At 42.3% G+C, this 19,173-nt stretch overlaps 1 protein-coding gene across 1 annotated transcript in view; it reads right to left on the bottom strand.

Annotated features, from left to right (window-relative positions):
* Positions 1-19,173, bottom strand: part of TTBK2 (tau tubulin kinase 2) — a 212,099-nt gene that overhangs the window by 49,609 nt on the left and 143,317 nt on the right. Inside the window, exons 6-10 of the mRNA XM_026651392.1 lie at positions 17,133-17,198; positions 15,530-15,622; positions 13,628-13,753; positions 1,580-1,737; positions 571-787 (exon numbers count right to left, since the gene is read on the bottom strand). Of these exons, the coding sequence (XP_026507177.1) occupies positions 571-787; positions 1,580-1,737; positions 13,628-13,753; positions 15,530-15,622; positions 17,133-17,198 (660 nt within the window). The remainder of the gene's footprint in view (positions 1-570; positions 788-1,579; positions 1,738-13,627; positions 13,754-15,529; positions 15,623-17,132; positions 17,199-19,173) is intronic.

The raw sequence follows: 19,173 nt of genomic DNA, 5'->3' as shown, positions 1-19,173 counted from the left end.
AGTAATGATAATGAGAGACCGGGATCACTGTCAAGAGCCAGCTATAATCCAGACAAGCACTGAGCAAGTTTCCCTTCCATGAATTAGTCAATGTATCTCAATTTTGACCCTTAGTACTTCTACTTTTCCAGTAATGGGATTCTACTCAACACAAACTGAGTGATATGTTACATTATGAAGACAAGCATGCAATATTGACTAAATGGAGAATACCAATCATATTTATTTTGTTGTCTGGAGAGTTGGTTCTGATCTATTTTCACATCTTCACCCTTAATTACTACCATGGAAAGTGCAAGAAAACACTTCTGACCTTATTCAGTGACTAGGAAACAAAACCATCTTTGAACCCAATATGAATCATGGCCTTTAGAAGTGAAAAGAGCACTGACCCATTGAATTATGCAGCCCTCTGCTTTGGAAAACCATTCTCTCTGGTCAAAATGCAGAATATTTAAAGTGCCAAATGAGCATTTGCTCTCCTATTACTCATCATGCCACATTATCATGTTCCTGATGATGCCAAGAAATTGCTGAAAGAGGTTTTTCCCACTGCAGTTCTATAAATACCTTACAGATCCCCAGCTTTATTTTGTTTCTGTTGGCATCCATCTCCTCCCAGACATCTTTTTCCTGAGGACGTTGATGCCCAGGGGACCCAGGCAGTTTCTCTGGTGAGACTCCAACAGGAATACCATTCTCCCCATCACTGAGCTGCTCATCTGGAAACACCTCATCCGTGTTCTCTCGCAGCAAATCTCCTGGGATAGGTGTTGCATTGGCTATTCTACAAAGGAAGAAGTGAAAAATAATGCAGTGGAAATGACTCTGGTATTCCCACTCGCTCAAGGCACAGACTTCAGTATCAAAACTTCCAGTCAACATAAAATTTGAAAAATTAAATTACATCATACCATAAAACTGTATATATGTAATTCAGTTATGAGAATGAAGGAAACCTTTTAAAAGCTATTTTTCTACTGACTTTGCAGTTACTTTCTAAAGCTGGAAATCACATTCTTCCTGATTCCTTATGTCAAAGAGACCATCTGGTGAACATATATGTTATATTTTATATTATATCCTATTATATTATGTTGCATTCATATAAGTACAATACTTTTCATCTTTGGATCTCAAAATGATTTGCAAGTGCTCCTCATTAGTGACGATTTAAAGCCCACAGAAGGCAACGGAAGTCTCTCATTGAGTTCAATGGGCTAGGGATCAGGCAGTAGGTTCTTAACATAGGCTTTAGCAAAAGGTTGACTGGAGAATGGGAATCTAATAAAGGGATTTCTTAACCCAGACAGGTATCAACATTCGTAACTGCGGTTATTATATATAACTAAAAATATATATATATATATATAATTTTGTATATTTAGGACAACAGCACTTTTTTTTTTTTTTTTTTTTTTTTTTTTTTGAGGAGAGGCTCAATAATGACCAAAGGGAGACCTAGTATCCTGCAATACCCTATTAGTTAACACCCTGGAGAAACAGATGTGACAGATGACTTTCCCCTGGTGCTAAGTGGTTGTCTGTTTAGGTTAATATAGGAAATACTTGAACATACCCAATTGCAGCTGGGGTCAGGCGGGTATGTAACTGAGGAGTTGTTGATGTTGTTGTCGTCGTCAGAGAGCCATCAGTTCCACTCTTCTCCCAGTCAAAAGGGTCACTTTCAATGACTCCAGAAGTTTTCATACTGTTGTCAAACACAGACATGAGAAGCTAAAGATAAAGAAAAGAGTTAATTAATTCTTCTTTCTTTGAATAAGAGAAAGACAAAGCACTCCAGACTCAGTTTCCCCTCAAGACTTTTCTAACATCTGGTTCTCCTTTAAGACTTTATCTGACAATTAATTGTTAAAAAGGTAAGGTTTATCAAAAGTGCTATATCATCACTGCCCCTATCTGTGGCTCAGAATGGTGCACTATTTATCTTGAAAATTATGGAATAGCTTTTTGTAATGCTTGGGTAGAGAACTTTAAGCGTTGCTACCATTTAACTGCTTCCTGTGTCAGTATTTTTTAACCATTTATTTAAAAAAATAATAATCCTAAAAGAACTGAAGTTCAAAAAATTTCTAACATTCTAACATTACTCATTATGCAAAGAGAAACTAGGACAAAATTATTTATATTACTCACATCAAGTATTACATTTTTCAATCTCCTTCAGTTCAAGACACGATATGCAGTCTTGTGTTTTGTGAAAAAAAGCTATGCTTCTTAAAGAAAAAGGAAGCAAAGGAGCACATTGGGAGGCCTATATGGGTAGTGCATAGGAAGCCATCGGTATGTGTGAAGAAGTATGGTCATCAGGAGTCTCTATAGAGGAGTGTGGGAGTTTCAGTAATCATAGGCTTCTGTGGGAATGGGGAGACATATGAGCACACTAGGACTGTCTAAGGGGTTGCAGAAAAATAAAAAAATAATCTCACTGCACATCTGCATTGCCTAACGATTAAAACTGACAGATCTACTATTTCTGTTTACACAACAAATTCCATGGTGCATGAACAACATCGTAATACTCACATGGCATAAGTGTCAACATAAAAAATCTCACTGCTTTGCGACAGCAAATCAGAAGTGATGTCTGTTTTTTTTGATAACTGAGACGTCTTTGGCAGGTGGAAGTTGAATATATTTTTATAGTGTGCAAGCAAATTACACTGTAAATGGATAAGTTTTTAAAACGTCCTCGTACTAGTACTGCTAATTTTGCTGACATAGACAATGCAGAGTCAAGAAGTAAGAAACAAATGAAGAAGAGAAAGTTTGACAAAAGTTATACTGATTTTGGTTTTATGGAATTTAGTGATGGACGACTGCAATGCATTGTATGCTTATGAATCCTAACAAATGAAGCAATGAAATCTGCAAAACTGAAATGACACCTCACAGCAAGGTACCTGGAGTATAAAGATAAACCCAGAGAACTTTCTTCAGTGAAAGAAAGAAGAATACAATAGACAGAAAACTCAAATGACAAACATAACATCGGTTCCGGGAAAGGCTTTGAAAGCATCTTTCTTAACAGCGCTTCGGACTGCAAAGAGTAAAAAATCCCATACCACTGGAGAACAACTGAGTCTTCCAGCTGCTGTAGAAATGTGCAAAGTGATGGTAAGCGAAGATGCAATGAAGAAACTTAAGGCCACACCACTTTCTAATGACACAGTTAGAAGGAGAATTGAAGAGTTTTCAAAAGATGTAAAATCCCAACTAACTGAAAGACTATGTACATATGAACAGTTTGTAATTCAGCTTGATGAGACTACTGATACTGGTAATACAGCACAATTATTAGTTTTTGTTCGTTATATCTGGCTGAGGGAAATTTTGGAGGATTTTCTTTTTTGTCAGGAGTTAGCAGAATGGACAACAGGTCAGGAAATAGTCAAATTATTGGATGATTTCATGAAAGCTGAATTGGGAGAAGTGCACTGCCGTTGGCATGGATGGTGCTACCACTATGGCAGGCAATAGAAGTGGCGGTGTAGCAAGAATATGAGTCATAAATCTATAAGTAATTGTAGTACACTATATGTTGCATCACCAGGGTCTTCATCAAAGAAAATGAAACCCGAATTAAATGATGTGGTAAATGCAGCTGTGACAGTTGTGAATTTTGTGAAGTCCTGGCCTTTGAATTCATGCCTTTTTGCAAAGCTATGTCTAGAAATGGGTGCAGGACATAACAAATTATTGTTTCATATGGAATTGGGTTGGCTATCTCACGGCAGAGTGTTGGAAGGAGTTTTTGAGCTTTGCAAACAGCTGCTTGGTTTTCTTTCTAGCACAATCCCAAGATTGCCACAAATTTTTCTGACCCGATATGGATCGCAAAGCTTGCATATCTTGCAGACATTTTTAACTTGTTGAATGCACTGAACCTGTCCACAGAAGGGAGTGATAAAACCATACTTGAGACGAGTGACAAGCAGAGCATTTCAGAAGAAAGTCAAGATTTGGAAAACCAGACAGAGCTGTGGAATCTCAGATACGTTTCCGCTACTGACAGAATTTCTGGATACTAACAGCATAACAACTGACTGTGTGAGAGACATGACTGTTGCTCATCTTTCAATTTTGGCAGAGTACTTCAGTGTTTACTTTAAAATGTAAACATGGAGGAATATGATTGGGTTTGGGATCCATTCTGAAAATATCCTGTGCCCACACACTGAAAATTAAGTTTCAGGAAATGACACCTTGCCAGTTTTGGCCAACTGTTGCTGCGTACAACCCAGTTTTAGTTACAGAAGCAATGAAAGCATTGCTACCGTTCCCAACAAAATATATATGTGAAGCATCATTCTCTGCCATGACAGCTATGAAGACAAAGTTCAGGTCCCCAGCTGGAAGTGGAGAAAGATTTACGAGTTTGCTTGTCAACCATCACACCAAGGATAGATAGACTGCAGTAAGAAGCAGGCACACCCATCTCACTGATATCTATAAATACTCGTATGTTCTTTTTCTTAAAGCATTACTAACAGTACGTGTTTACATGACTACATATACTTTTGGAGCATGAGCTTTTGTGGGTGAATACCCACTTCGTCGGATGCACCCGTGGGTATTCACCCACGAAAGCTCATGCTCCAATACGTCTGTTAGTCTATAAGGTGCCACAGGACTCTTTGCTGCTTTTACAGATCCAGACTAACATGGCTACCCCTCTGATACTTGACACATATACTTTTGTCAATCAGTTTCTCAGTTGGGGGTCCATGATTAATATTGCATTTGAAAAGGGTCAGTCAACAAAGAAAGTTTGAGAACCTCTGTCCTATTGCATTGTCCACTGCTTCATTGCTCAGCTAGCAATGGAAACCTCTACTGCTCATTTCTGCTACAAACTTACTTTCTTTCATGCTTCTCCCTAGACATTAAATGTTCTCTGAACTAATCCATAAGGTCATTTCCCTTTCCTCCTTGAAAGCCCTTCTCAAGACTCACTTCTACTGCAGTGCCTACACAATATCAACTAAATAATGATGGGTGAAGACTGAGGGAGACTAAGGGTACGTCTACACCCAGCCGCTAGTTCGGCGGCTGGCAATCGAAGTTCTGGGTTCGACTTATCGCGTCTTGTCTGAACGCGATAAGTCGAACCAGGAAGTGCTCGCCGTCGACTGCGGTACTCCAGCTAGACGAGAGGAGTACCGTGGAGTCGACGGGGGAGCCTGCCTGCCGCGTGTGGACCGAGGTAAGTTCGAACTAAGGTACTTCGAACTTCAGCTAAGTTATTCACGTAGCTGAAGTTGCGTACCTTAGTTCGATTTGGGGGTTTACTGTAGACCAAGCCTAAGAGATAGCTGATATTTAATAATATGAACCCAATCCTGACTGGGCCGTCTGGGTACCATCCTAACTTCATAGAATCATAGAACTGGAAGGGACCTCGAGAGGTCATCTAGTCCAGTCCTCTGCACTCAAGGCAGAACTAAGTATTATCTAGACCATCCCTGACAGGCGTTTGTCCAGCCTGCTTTTAAAAATCCTAATTGAGGAAGACTGCACAACTTCCCTAGGCAATTTATTCCAGTGCTTAACCACTCTGATAGTTAGGAAGCTTTTTCCTAATGTCCAACCTAAACCGCCCTTGCTGAAATTTAAGTCCATTGCTTCTTGTCCTATCCTCAGAGGTTAAGAACAACAATTTGTCTCCCTCCTCCTCGTCATGTTTTCTAGACCTTTAATCATTTTTGTTGCTCTTCTCTGGACTTTCTCTAATTTGTTCACAGCTTTCCTGAAATGTGGTGCCCAGAACTCCCAATACTCCAGTTGAGGCCTAATCAGCGCGGAGTAGAAAGGAAGAATTACTTCTTGTGTCTTGCTTACAATACTCTTGCTAATACATCCCAGAATGATGTTTCTTTTTTTCCAACAGCGTTACACTGTTGACTCATATTTAGCTTGTGATCCACTATGACCCCCAGATCCCTTTCTGCAGTACTCCTTCCTAGGCAGTCATTTCCCAGTTTGCATTTGTCCTTATTGAATTTCATCCTATTTACTTCAGACCATTTCTCCAGTTTGTCCAGATCATTTTGAATTTTAATACTAACCTCCAAAGCACTTGCAACCCCTCCCAGCTTGGTATCATCCACAAACTTTATAAGTGTACTCTCTACGCCATTATCTAAATCACTGATGAAGATATTGAACAGAACTGGACCCAGAACCGATCCCTGTGGGACCCCACTCGTTATGCCCTTCATTAAATAGGGGACATAAAAGGCAATAAAAAGAGGTTATATACATACATGAAAAGCAAGAAAAAGACAAAGGGAAATGTAAGTCCAGCTAATAATGGATGACACCAAGAAGGCTGAGCTGTTTAATGCCTTTTTTGCTTCAGTCTTCACTAAAAAGTTTAATGGCGGCAAAATGCTTCCACAATTAATATTAACAACAAGCCAGAATAGGGAAAGATCAGTTTAAAGAATATTTAGATAAGTTACATATATTCAAGCTGGCAAGATCTGATGAAATTTATGCTAGGATAGTTAAGGAACTAGCTGAATCAATCTTGGAACAATTAGCAATTATCTTTGAGAACTCACAGAGGATGAATGAGGTCCTACAGGAATGGGGACGGGCAAATATAGTATCTATCTTTAAAATTGGGAACAAAGAGGCACCAGGGAATTATAGATCAGTCAGACACACTTTAATACAAATCATTATACAATCTGTTGGTAAGCACCTAAAGGATAACAGGGTTATAAGTAATAGCCAATATGGATTTGTCAAGAACAAATCATGCCAAACCAACCTAATTTCCTTCTCTAACAGGGTTAATATCCTTTAAAAAAATCAAATGCACAACTACAACATGGGGAATAAATGACTAGACAGTAGACTGGTGAAAAGGATCTGCAGGCTATAGCGGATCACAAATTGAATATGAGTCAACAATGTTATGCAGTTGCGAAAATGTCTAATATAATTCTGGGGTGTATTAACAGGAGTGTCAAATGTAAGAAATTTGAGATAATTGTTTCACTGTATTCGGCAGCTGTGAGGATTCAGTTGGAGTACTGTGTACAGTTTTGGATACGACACTTTAAAAAAGATGTGGTCAAACTGGAGCAAGTCCAGAGGAGAGCAATAAAAATGATCAAATGTTTACAAATCCTGACCTCTGAGGAAAGGTTAAAAAAACTCTTGAGAAAAGAAGACTGATGGGGAACCTGATAACAATCTTCAAATATATTAAGAGCTGTTATAAAGAGAATGGTGATCAATTGTCCTCCATGTCCACTAAACAAGAAACAATCAGCTTAATCTGCAGCAAGGAAGATTTAGGTTAGATATCAGGAAAAGCTTTCTAACAATAAGGATAGTTAAGTACTGGAACAGGTTACCAAGAGAGTTTGTGAAATGTCCATCAAAGTTTTTTAAGAACAACTTAGGCAAAAACCTATTAAGGATGATCTAGGTATACTTGTTCCTGTCTCAGCATGGGGGGATGGACTAGGTAACCTCTCGAGATTCCTTCCAGTTCTACATTTCTGTGATTCTATAAATAAATAACAACAAAGAACTATGACACAAATCCACATCCCAAAAAGTACTTACAACTGACACTAATTCAGGTAATCCAGGTATTGGAATGGGCATGGAAAGTACAATACACTCTTACCCCTAAAGGTATGGCCATCCAATTCAAAGTTATGGCACATGGACAGGGTGGTGTAGGGAAGCTTGCGCTGTAGCTGTAAAAATTCTATGAATAATCGAAGGACATTAGTCTACAGGACTGTCATTGCCTTGGAAGAGGTAAAATCTATAAATGTATCACTTTAATCTCTTATTGAGATTCTGTGTCTGCAACAGGGTGGGCCATATAAAGAAAGGTGGGGGTGGTGTACATACAGCAGACCTACACAGACAGACAGACAGACAGACAGAAAGAAAGAAATGCACTGGCAAATGAGGAACTTGATATCACTTGATATTTCCAGTTCTTATTTAAAATCCTAGATCTTGATTTATCTGTTAATGTTAGCAAGCCAAGTAATCAATAGGAATTAAAAAAGGAACGGGCATTAATCTATGCTGCCTGATCAGCAATCTCGATGGTAGATAAAGGAAGTAGTTTCCAGCAGAAGAAACAGTTTTACTGCAAATAATAGCTAAAAGGCTGCAGTGAGAAAGAAACATGTTTCCCAGACAAAACTCCACAGATATCAACCTAAGGAAAAATGTCGACGGCATTGGTCTCCTAGAGACAGACACAGCAAAGGTATAAGATAAATATAACAGAATAAACTGATAAACAGATGCAATAACAGAGCTTCAGTTGCTGCTGTTTTCTTCCTTCTTAGAATAAACAGTGATGCATTAGTGGCCATCTAATCAGGTTGGCTTTGATTTGTCTGAATATGCTCTGTGAAAACAAGAGAACCAATGCACAATTTGCTGATGTTACACATAAATAGTCTCTACTTTGGAACTGCAGATGTGTGAATATGGAACAGTATGAAAGAAAATTTTTCCAGAGGAAAGCTAATTAGTTTCACATGCCCAAACATAATTTAATGGTGATGATAAATATTCTTATCTGTAGTCTTCTGGAAGTTGTAATTCCAGAATTAGTTAATATAATGCACTTATTCAGATTCATTCTCTGCAGTGTACGACTCAGCCAGTACACAGAATATCATTATCTACAAATCAATCAAGTCTATTTGAAAGGCCAGCAGGAAGGGGTTTACTGACTCTTAATTAGATCTTGATAGTTTTCCCACATCCTAGATAAAGGGTGGAGAAAGTGTATGGAGGGGGAGGGAAGAAGGGGTTGGTCTCTTCTATTGCCATGGAACAAAAAATGGAAATTTACAACAGAGGACAATTATTGTAGTCACACTTATTGTTCTCCACTTTAAACCTCTGAAGGAACCAGGGACTCAATCCTGCTCCCACTCAGGTCAATGACAAAACTCCAATTGCCTTCAATCAATTAAAGGAAACGTTTACATCAGTGCCCATCTTGGTACATCCAGACCTGGCAAAACCCTTTGTTGTTGAAGCAGACACTTCCAACTATGTGATCAGAGCAGTTTTGTCAAGCAGCACAGGACCCATCACTGCATTTTATTCCCAGAAACTGACTCCCATTGAGAAAAACTATAAGATATGTGACAAAGAACTGCTGGCCATAAAGCCTGATTTTGAAGAATGGCTTCATCATCTTTATACCACATTGCAGGTATATGCGAATTACAAGAACCTAGAAACCTGAGAACAGCAAAAGCTCTCAAACAATGTCAGATCTGTTGACCCCTTTTTTTCCTCCACGTTTGACTTCACCATGACTATTGCCCAAGTGCCAGGAATGGGAAACCCGACAAGTTGCCACCTAAGAGTGAGTACTGGGACAAAGGAGATGGGACTCTAGAAGCAGTCACAATCCGGAAACCCTGACATTTCACCAACATGGTGATAAACAATACAGTAACTTGCTCTCTCTTGGGAACTCCCTCCTACTCTTTGATCCATTTGCAGTGAAATTTATGTTAACCAGTAAGGACCTAGCTCCTGACTCGAAATTCTCAGTCAAGAAAAGGAACCTCTTGTTTAAAGACTAGATTTATATTCCAAACAGTCAACCACGCCTAGTGATGCCCCGGCGATGTCATGATTCTCCCCTTGCTGTCCATTTCAGTCACTTGAAAACATTGAGGCTGGTCTCTTGAAATTTCTGGTGGCCAAAACTGCATTTGTTCATTGAGTCCTACATTAACTCCTGTGACATGAGCGCTTGAACAAAGACTCCCTGCGCCAAACCTCTTGGGCGCTTTGATTCCTCTGCTAACTCTGTCTCAACCCTGATTTTCCATCTCCATGAACTTTATCACTGACTTTCCCAATTTCCATTGCCACTTGACTCTGCTAGTTGTTGTTGACCTATTTACAAAAATGTCACGTTTCGTACCATGACTTCAAATTCCCTCTGTGGAGGTAACAGCCTATGCCCTTCCAGGGTGCAATCAAGACCAGTGAGGGGCTATGTCACCTTTGCCCTGAAACCTGGGGTGCCTATCTGCTGAAGCTCCCAATTTGGGCTCCTCAAAAACAGCCAAACAGATTTAGGTCACATCCTGAGTGTTTGTTTATAGCCGCAGCCTGCCAGAACACTCCAGTTTCCATTAGCCTTGGTTATCATTTGCAAGATGACCCCAGCACACTCCCAGTCCCAAATTTCCCCCCCAAAACAGGTGTTCTACACTGTCCAGTCCTGTCCTGGACAATCCAGATATTTTAGGTTCATTGCCCCTATCAGAGGATCAATATCCAACAGTTTGCTGCTTTAAATGGAGTTACCCACACAATTTAGTTAAAGTACAACGCTGGATTTGTTTTGATTAAAGAATAAAACAAGTTTCTTTAACTACAAAGAGATAGGTTTTAAGTGAGTAAAAGTATAATGCATTAAAGTAAAAAATGGTTACAAGCAAAAAATAAAGATAAAATGCTTCCTAGTACTAAAACTTAATAAAACTTTCAAGTTGAAATCCTTTACCACATTTCCAATAACATTGCTGACCAAATTCTCAGGCCAGGATCTGCTCCCTTAGTCCAAAGGCTGCTTCTTTTGTCTTTCTAGGTGAAAGCGCGATGGATAGGGACAGATACCTTAGGGTGGTTTTGCCCCTCACTTTTACAGTCCAGTCACCCTTTGAAATGCATTTTCTTGAAGGTTATCCCTATATAATGTTTATTCCTGCTGTGAGGACGGAGACAAGGAGCCTTGTGGTGAAAGAGGTTTCATGCTGTTGCTTGCTAAGATGCAGATCTGTTTGTTCCTAACCCCTTTCCTTGACAAAGAATGGCCACTTGATAGGCGATTGCCCTCCAACTGAAACCTGGCTAGAAGCGTCAGCTTGTCCTTAGTCTTTGAGAAACTGATTTACCCAAACTTTTCTGATAAACACATTTCAGACCTAATTTCAGCGTATGTTTATAACTTTACATATAATGTTACTACATATATTTTATCATGAAATTATTGACCAGTGGGTTATAGCGTTGCCAACTTTCTTCTCACACAAAACCAAACACCCCTGCCCTGCCCCTTCTCCAAGGCCCTGCCCCTTCTCCAAGGCCCCACCTCCTGCTAACTCCACCCCCCCCCGTCGCTCACTCTCCCCACCCTCACTCACTCATTTTCACCAGGCTGGCTCAGAGGATTGGGGTGCAGGAGGGGTTGAAGGCTCCAGCTGTGGGTGCGGGCTCTGGGGTGGGGCCAGGAATGAGAGGCTTGGAGTGCAGGAGGGGGCTCCGGGCTGAGGGTGGAGCTGAGGGGTTCAGAGTATGGGAAGGGGCTACGGGCTGAGGCAGGGGGTTGGGGTCTTGGAGGGGTACGGGTTCCGGGTTGGGGCCAGAAATGAGGGGTTCAGGGAGCAGGAGGCGGCTCTGGGCTGGGGAAGGGGGTTGGGGTGTGGGGGGAGTGAGGGCTCCAGCTGGGGGTGCGGGCTCTGTTGTGGAGCTGGGGATGAGGGTTTTGGGGTGCAGGAGGGGGCTCCAGGCTGGGGCAGAGGGGTTTGGAGTGCAGGAGGGGGCTCTGGGCTGGGGTATGGGGGCTCTGACTGGGGGGGGATACTCTGGATGAGATGAGTGGCTTAGGGTACACAAGGGTGCTCAGGGCTGGGACTGAGGAGTTTGGAGGGTGATCAGGGCTGGGGCAGGGGGTTGGGACTCGGGAGGGGGTCAGGGGTGCAGGCTCTGGGCAGCGCTTACCTCAAGCAGCTCCCGGAAGCAGAGACATGTCCCCCCTCCGGCTCCTATGCAGAGGAGCGGCCAGGCGGCTTTGTGCGCTGTCCCGTCTGCAGGAGCCATGGTTCCCAGCCAATGGGAGCTGCAGAGCCAGAGCTTGGGGCAGGAGCAGCGTGCGGAGCTCCCTGGCTGTCCCTACACATAGGAGCCGGAGGGGGGACATGCTGCTGCTTCCTGGAGCCGCGCCGAGCCATGGCAGGCAGGGAGCCTGCCTTAGCCCCGTTGCGCTGCCGACCAGATTTTTTAATGGCCTGACCGGTACCGCCAGGGTCCCTTTTTGACCGGACATTCCAGTCAAAAACTGGACACCTAGTGTGTAGGGTGTGGATGCAGGGGTGCATTCCGTCATATATCCCAACTGTTTTGCAACTATGTCTTCCAACTCTATGGTCAACTATCTAACATAACATCTGATCGAGAATCACAGTTCATTTCATATTTCTGGCAGGAGTTGTTCAAGCTCCTTGTCATGGGGTGACTAATGCACACACACCCTGCAGGGTTTAATGCAGGCCAGATGGGCTAATTAACAGATTAGGCGGCTGATTAAGGAGGCTCAGCTGGGCAGAAATGGGCAGGGCCTATAAAGCCCAGGAGCTGAGAGAAGAGGTGGCTGGGAAAAGGCAGACACTCCTAGGAGAAAGGGAGGAGTGAGCTGAGACTGCAGTCACTCCCTGGGAAGAGGGAGGAGGCTCTGGGAACTGGTAGGCCCAGGAAGAATAGGGGAACTAGTGGTAGGAAGAAGCCCTGGGATAGAGCAGTGAGAGCAGAGAGAGAAGGCCCAGGCTGCTGAGCTGAAAATCCCTGGTCTGGGACCTGGAGAAGAGGGCGGGCCTTGGTTCCCCTACCAGCCCCTGTGCAAGTGGCACAGAAGAAGTGAGCAAGAGGACTGCCTACAACTACTGAGGAGTTAATCTTCCCCAGAATGGGGGAACATGGACAGTGACACAGCCAGAGGGCTGAGCCATGAAGAGGACGTTATGGTTCCTGAGGCTGCAAGAGGAGCTGCAGGTGGACAGAGTGACGGTGTGCAAATGGTGGATGGGGGAGTGTTGGCCTCGAGCTAATCCCCAGAGTACCAGAAGGAGGCACCAGTCCAGCATTGAGTGGTGCACCCCATGACACTCCTGAATGTGGATCTACATGTCTCCTCATCTTATCACTCCAAGACTGATGGACAGATGGAATGAGTGAACCAAATTCTTGAGTAATACTTCTGTTGCTTTATCAGTTACCACCGGAATGACTGGGTTTCGCTTCTCTCTTTTGCCAAATTTGTATACAATTACTCTAACCACAGATCAACCCACCAGAGTCCTTTTTACACCAACTACGGTTTCCTCCACCTGTCCATGCCACAAGTCTCCCAAATACTTGCACCATCCAACTTAGCTGAACACCTGCACTGCATCCAGGAGGAGTTCAAAGCCCACCTAGAATTGGCCAAAAGAGATTACAAAGGTTTGCAGACCTCTGTCTGCAGAGAACCCCTCACGTCACAGTTTAAGATAAAATATGTCTCTCCACATGGCACCCTGGCTCTACCCCACCTTCACAAAGCTAGATTACTGATACAGTGGCCCATTGCAGGTCATCCAACAGATGACCTGCAATGAACGGTGTAGCCTTCAAACTATCTTAGTATCAAACTGCCAAACTTCACCAAAGTACCTTATTGCCATTAAAATAGCTCTACAGTGGGACAGTCCATAATCATTATTGTCATGGACACAGGATCAGATCAAAGAAGGGTAATTATGGTAAAATAAGGCAAAACAAGATTATTTAAAAATTAGAAATACAAAAAAGTAAAAAGGCTTACCTGGTAATCGGGTTTTGTACAGTAATCTAAATTGGAGATGTGATCTAGAAAGATGTTGAATTCTTGGGGGAGATGTTTCAACATGAGCCTGTGGTCATACCTCTCTTTTATGGAGCCCACTTGCTCCTAGGAACAGTTAGCACAAAAAAGCATTAGCACACCACCATTCCCAACTGCAGAATATTCACACCATACATCATAGGCATTAAGTGCAATATTTTTTATCAGAGTTGAAGGGTGTATGAAAAGGAGATTAATCCTTTAGGTTATAACAGGGCTAGAGATCCTGCCATTGCCCTTAGCACCAATGTAAAATGTTCTTTATACCTCCAACTCAATACAGTAAACTCCTCATTTAACATCCTCCCGCTTAATGTTGTTTCAAAGTTACGTCGCTGCTCCATTAGGGAACATGCTCGTTTAAAGTTGTGCAATGTTCCCTTATAACGTCGTTTGGCTGCCTGCTCTATCCTCTGCTTATAAGATTCTGTTGAAGAGCAGTGACTTTACAAGGGAGCATTGCACAAGTTCCTCTTCTCTGCCTCCTCCTCCTCCCACCCAGCGCTTCCCCCCGCCGCCAAACAGCTGTTTGGTGTCACTTAGGACTTTCTGGGAGGGTGGAGGAGGAGCGGGGAAGCAGCGTGTTCTGGTGAGGAGGTGGAGTGGGGGTGGAAGTGGTGGGCCTGGAGTGGAGCGGGGACGGGAAGAGGTGGGCCTGGAGCATCCCTCGGCAAAGATGGCGCCTGTTCTTCTGGAGGGAAGCTGCTGCTGCTGCTGCACAAGGTGCTTCCTAGCATCCTTGCCTGCAGCAGGCTGTGCCTGTGTGGGGTAAGCCAGGGGCACCTCCCAACCACAGTACAGTACTGTACAGTATATACTGCCTTTTGTCTGCCCCCAAAAAATTTCCTTGGAACCTAACTCTCCGCATTTACATTAAATCTTATGGGAAAATTGGATTCGTTTAATATCATTTCACTTAAAGTTGCATTTTTCAGGAACATAACTACAACATTAAGTGAGGCGTTACTGTATTTAAATGCTAGTCTAATTTTCTGTGTGTCTGTGTGTGTGTGTGTGTGTGTGTGTGTGTGTGTGTGTGTGTGTGTGTGTGTGTGTGTGTGTGTGTTTTGTTGCTGTTTGACACCACTGATTATAATTGGGCATTACAACTCTACTAGAATCAAAGACAGAGATTTAAAAGTTCTATTATGTCATCTACTTCAGTTCACTTCTGATACATAATTACTCCTCAGAGTAGACATTTTTTAGTGTTTTTATTCAGTCCAATATCAATTAGTCTGTGGTTTCCAAAGTCAGAAGAATAGGAGCAGTCCTTTGTATGGCCCAACTTCATCTATCAACATAGCTAAGTTAATCAGAAAGTGCTTTTGATTATGCTATACTTTCAAAATAGGTAGAAACAAATAGTGGACACAGGCCATCAGAGGTTGCTTTTTCTTTGCATACCTCCCATAAGACATCTGCCCAACAGCATGACCACAGATCTACTGAGCTAACTTTGTCTAACAGCAAATACTGAATGTCTATTTCCAAGATGAAATGTCAAACTATGAAATTTTGTACAAAAGGTTTGTGAAGGCAAAAAGCACTGGTTTCAAAATAGGGCCATGAATTAATGTATGTACATTTATATTTGCCCTCTATAATGAATCTGTAAAAACTGTAAGCTCTGTCTAAATTCCCTTGCAAACTAAGACCATTTGTAACACTCCACAGCACTTTACGCCATGACATTAGCACTGTGAAGTGAGGGGGGAAAATCACTAGAAACTGCTCTAAAATGTAACATTAGAATTTTATGAACCAATGATTCTTGAGTAGATTTTTCATGAAGGTGTTTATGTGCAATGCCCATCTAAGATACTTATTTCTAGATTTTACCTTGTCTTTTATTTTTCTCCAAGGCAGCTGTCCAACCACAAACTCTACCAACATGTAAAACAGGGACCAGAGATCATCATGCCTTCCCATTTCCTGTGAAAAAGAAAAGGGATGGAATTTTGTTACTCCTCATAACTGCTGTACTTTACCTTACTACTATGCAATCAGAGCTAATGGGCTTTGCTAGATCCTGTATTGCTCTAGAGCATGGGTGGGCAAACTACGGCCCACGGGCTGCATCTGGCCTGCCAGCCCTTTTAATCCAGATCTCAAGCTCCTGCTGGGGAGTGGGGTCTGGGGCTTGTCCCGCTCCAGCTGGGGAGCAGATTCGGGGGCCGCTCTGCGCGGTTTCCGAGAGCAGCAGCATGTCCTCCTTCTGGCTCCTACGCGTAGGGGCAGCCAGGGGCCTCGGCTCCGCACACTGTCCCCACCCCAAGTGTTGCCCCCGCAGCTCTCATTGACCGGGAATGGCAGCCAATGGGAGCTGCAGGGGTGGTGCCTGTGGACAGGGCAGCGTGCAGGAGAACCACCTGGCCATGTTTCCGCATAGGAGCCAGAGGGGGGACATGCCGCTGCTTCCAGGAGCCGCTTGAGGTAAGTGCTGCCTGGAGCCTGCACCCCTGAGACAGCTCCTGCGCCTCACTCCCTGCCCCAGCCCTCATCCCCCTCCCACCCTCCGAACCCCTCGGTCCCAGTCCAGAGCACCATCCTACACCCCAAACCCCTCATCCCCAGCCCCACCCCAGAGCCTGCACCCCCAGCCGGAGCCCTCAGCCCCCCCTCCCCGAACCCAGCCCCCCCCTGCCCCAGACCGGAGCCCCTTCCTGTGCCCTGAACTCATCATTTCTGGCCCTACCCCGGAGCCTGCACCCCCAGCCAGAGCCCTCACCCCCTCCTGCACCCCAACCCCAATTTCATGAGCATTCATGGCCCACCATACAATTTCCATACCCAGATGTGGCCCTCGGGCCAAAACGTTTGCCCACACCTGCTCCAGAGACTTCAACTATTGTATATTCCCAATAAAACCGATTAGAAGAAAAATTGCAAAATAGATCCCTATAATACTGCAAGTAGAAAAACACTCTCTCCTTTTCTCATCACTTCAGATGGAAGAATAAAAAGCACAGAAAAAATTAAAAGAGGAAGCATGTTAAAATATGATTGCAGGGATGTACATCATTTTACTGTGAAGTGAAATGTCACCACACTGGCAATAGTAGTTTGTCCAAAATTCTCTAATACCCTGAGATCATGATGATAAGTGGAATATACTGTAAATATAATATGTTATCACCTGATAATTTCATCTTCCCTGTTCTACTCTCTTGTGGTATGATTAAAACAGTGATGGTAATAATTAAAACAACTATTATAATTTCTGCAACCAGAACACCATTATGAAGATAAGACATTCAGTTATCTACAGTAATGTAAAAGTGACCTATTCTTTCCTAAATATTTCCCACAGTCTAACATCTTTCTATATAATAATGACAATGGGACACAGAAAATGAAGCAAGATTTATACTATACATACAATTGACAGTGTTTTTAATTACTATAAAACTCAGACAGGTGTGATGTAAGCACAGATACTCACTCTGTTTCTGTGAGCATTGATTGACGCATATCGTACTGTTCCTCGAAAACCCGCAACAGCTCGTGGCTATCAAAGAAGCACAGACACAAAAATCAAAGATTTTTCAGTATTACAGAAGATAAACCACCTGATTACACACAGCAACATGTAAAATCTACTACAGTACAGAAGATGGAGCAAAGGCAAATGTCATTTAGATCCTCTGTCTACTTTCGGTTTCCCATATTGCTGGTACAATATTACTGCAAGAGATTCATTGCGGGCTCAAATGGACATGACAAGATGGTGTGCCACATATCCACACATGAGTTAGCTCCAGGGGAAAGTTATCCTCTACCTAGGTTAGCTTTTGTTTTGAAGAGTGTCAAATTCTCACAGAGAGGCCTCTTAGGAAAAACAAGATGCATGGTGGGTTTATTAATATCTTTCTCCACTGAGTCTTGGTTCTAAATCTCAGGAAGTCTGAAGTTTAAACTATGAAAGGAACAGACACATACAAGTATCTTTGAACAATCTGAAGATACTGCTAGGTCTCAGCTATCTTACATCAGAGAACAGCTAGGGACAATTAGGCATCTGTTAAAATTATTTTTATTATCACAATTATTTTTCAGATCAAGAGGACAATGATTTTAGAAATTCCAAGAGAGGGAGAACCCATATAAAAGTCTCAAAGCTGTGAGCCGAGAAATAAATAGCATGTAATGGGCACCTCATTAGGCTAACAAAATGCAAAATATAGCTGAAGAAAGAAATGCATTTGCTGCATCAGATGTTGTAGAATGCCAGTAAGCACAATACCAATCAACCTCTTTCCCCAGAAGCACTTTCTTTGGCAGCTTCCTGGTCCCTACTAACTCTCCACAGAACAGGGCTACTCTTTTATGAGAACTTTTTCCAGTGTGTCTTTCTGGTGCTGGTCCTTTAAACTTGGCAGAACCAAGCAACCGTAGCCCTAAAGTGGCCATCTTTGGCACTGTAACTGGCAGCATCTCTCTCTCATCTTCTAGCTGGTGAATACCTGTCTTTCTTTCTCACTGCTGAGAAGATAGCACATTCTCACAGATCAAACTGAACTTTTAGAGCCACAGCAGATAGCTATAGAATAGTAATGACTTCCTGATGTCTCTTGCTCCCAATAAAACATTATAGGAGCAGTGTAACTAAATATTTATTTTGTAATATTTTAATCTTCATGTTTATGGTACAAAATAAGTATTATATTACATTGTCAGAAATAGACATCCTACTCATTTTAGCCACTTAACTCACCCCACATAGACACAAAAAATAACCCCTGCCTCAACTGCTAAATGTTATTTCTGTCTTTGCCTTTTTCCTGAACTTAAGATTTTCAAAAGCAATTTCTTCTTTTTGTTTCCTCTAAAAATCAATGCAAGAGACTTGTATAACCTACACCAGTTCTCACTTGATCTGAGAGGGAGTGAGGGTGAACTCTACTTGCCTGGGGACCCATGCAAGTTTTTAGAGTTTTCAAAAATAATATGATGAAAAGTTTCTATTCATACACATTTGGAGACCACCACAATATAAAATTATGACTGTAATCAGGAAAAAAAAATTTAATTACCTAACGTGGCTATCATTAGTTCGTGTCCACCAATGTGAGCAACCTTGGGAGCCCTCGTATTGGTAGGCCAGCAACTACTGTCATTGTTTGTAACAACACATGGATTAGATCTGCTCTCAAGTAGGATTCCATATCAGCATTTAAAAAAAAAAAAAAAGCCCACAGTAGCCAGTGGCCCATCTAAGCAATAGTGGAGCTGAACCAGGATTAGTAAAGGTGGGGAAATCTTTTGCAAAAATTTGTAAATGTAGACAGGGTCTTTGAGTCTACTGTAAATAGACTGGGGGTTTTTTGCACTCTCACAAACAACCTTTAAATGACACTTGGAAGTAATTTAGTGGTTAGGTCTGCTAGAGAATTTAGTTTAAATTTCAGCTAAATTAGCTTTACAGTGTAAACCATTTTATAGTTTTTTTATAATGAATCTTTAACTTGTATAAATACAGGTAC

The sequence above is a fragment of the Terrapene carolina genome, unplaced genomic scaffold (genome assembly GCF_002925995.2).
Source record: "Terrapene carolina triunguis isolate 2854851 unplaced genomic scaffold, T_m_triunguis-2.0 Scaffold96, whole genome shotgun sequence".
NCBI classification, from domain to species: domain Eukaryota; kingdom Metazoa; phylum Chordata; order Testudines; family Emydidae; genus Terrapene; species Terrapene triunguis.
Note: the sequence above shows the minus strand (reverse complement) of the source record. Positions and strands in the feature narration are given on the sequence as shown.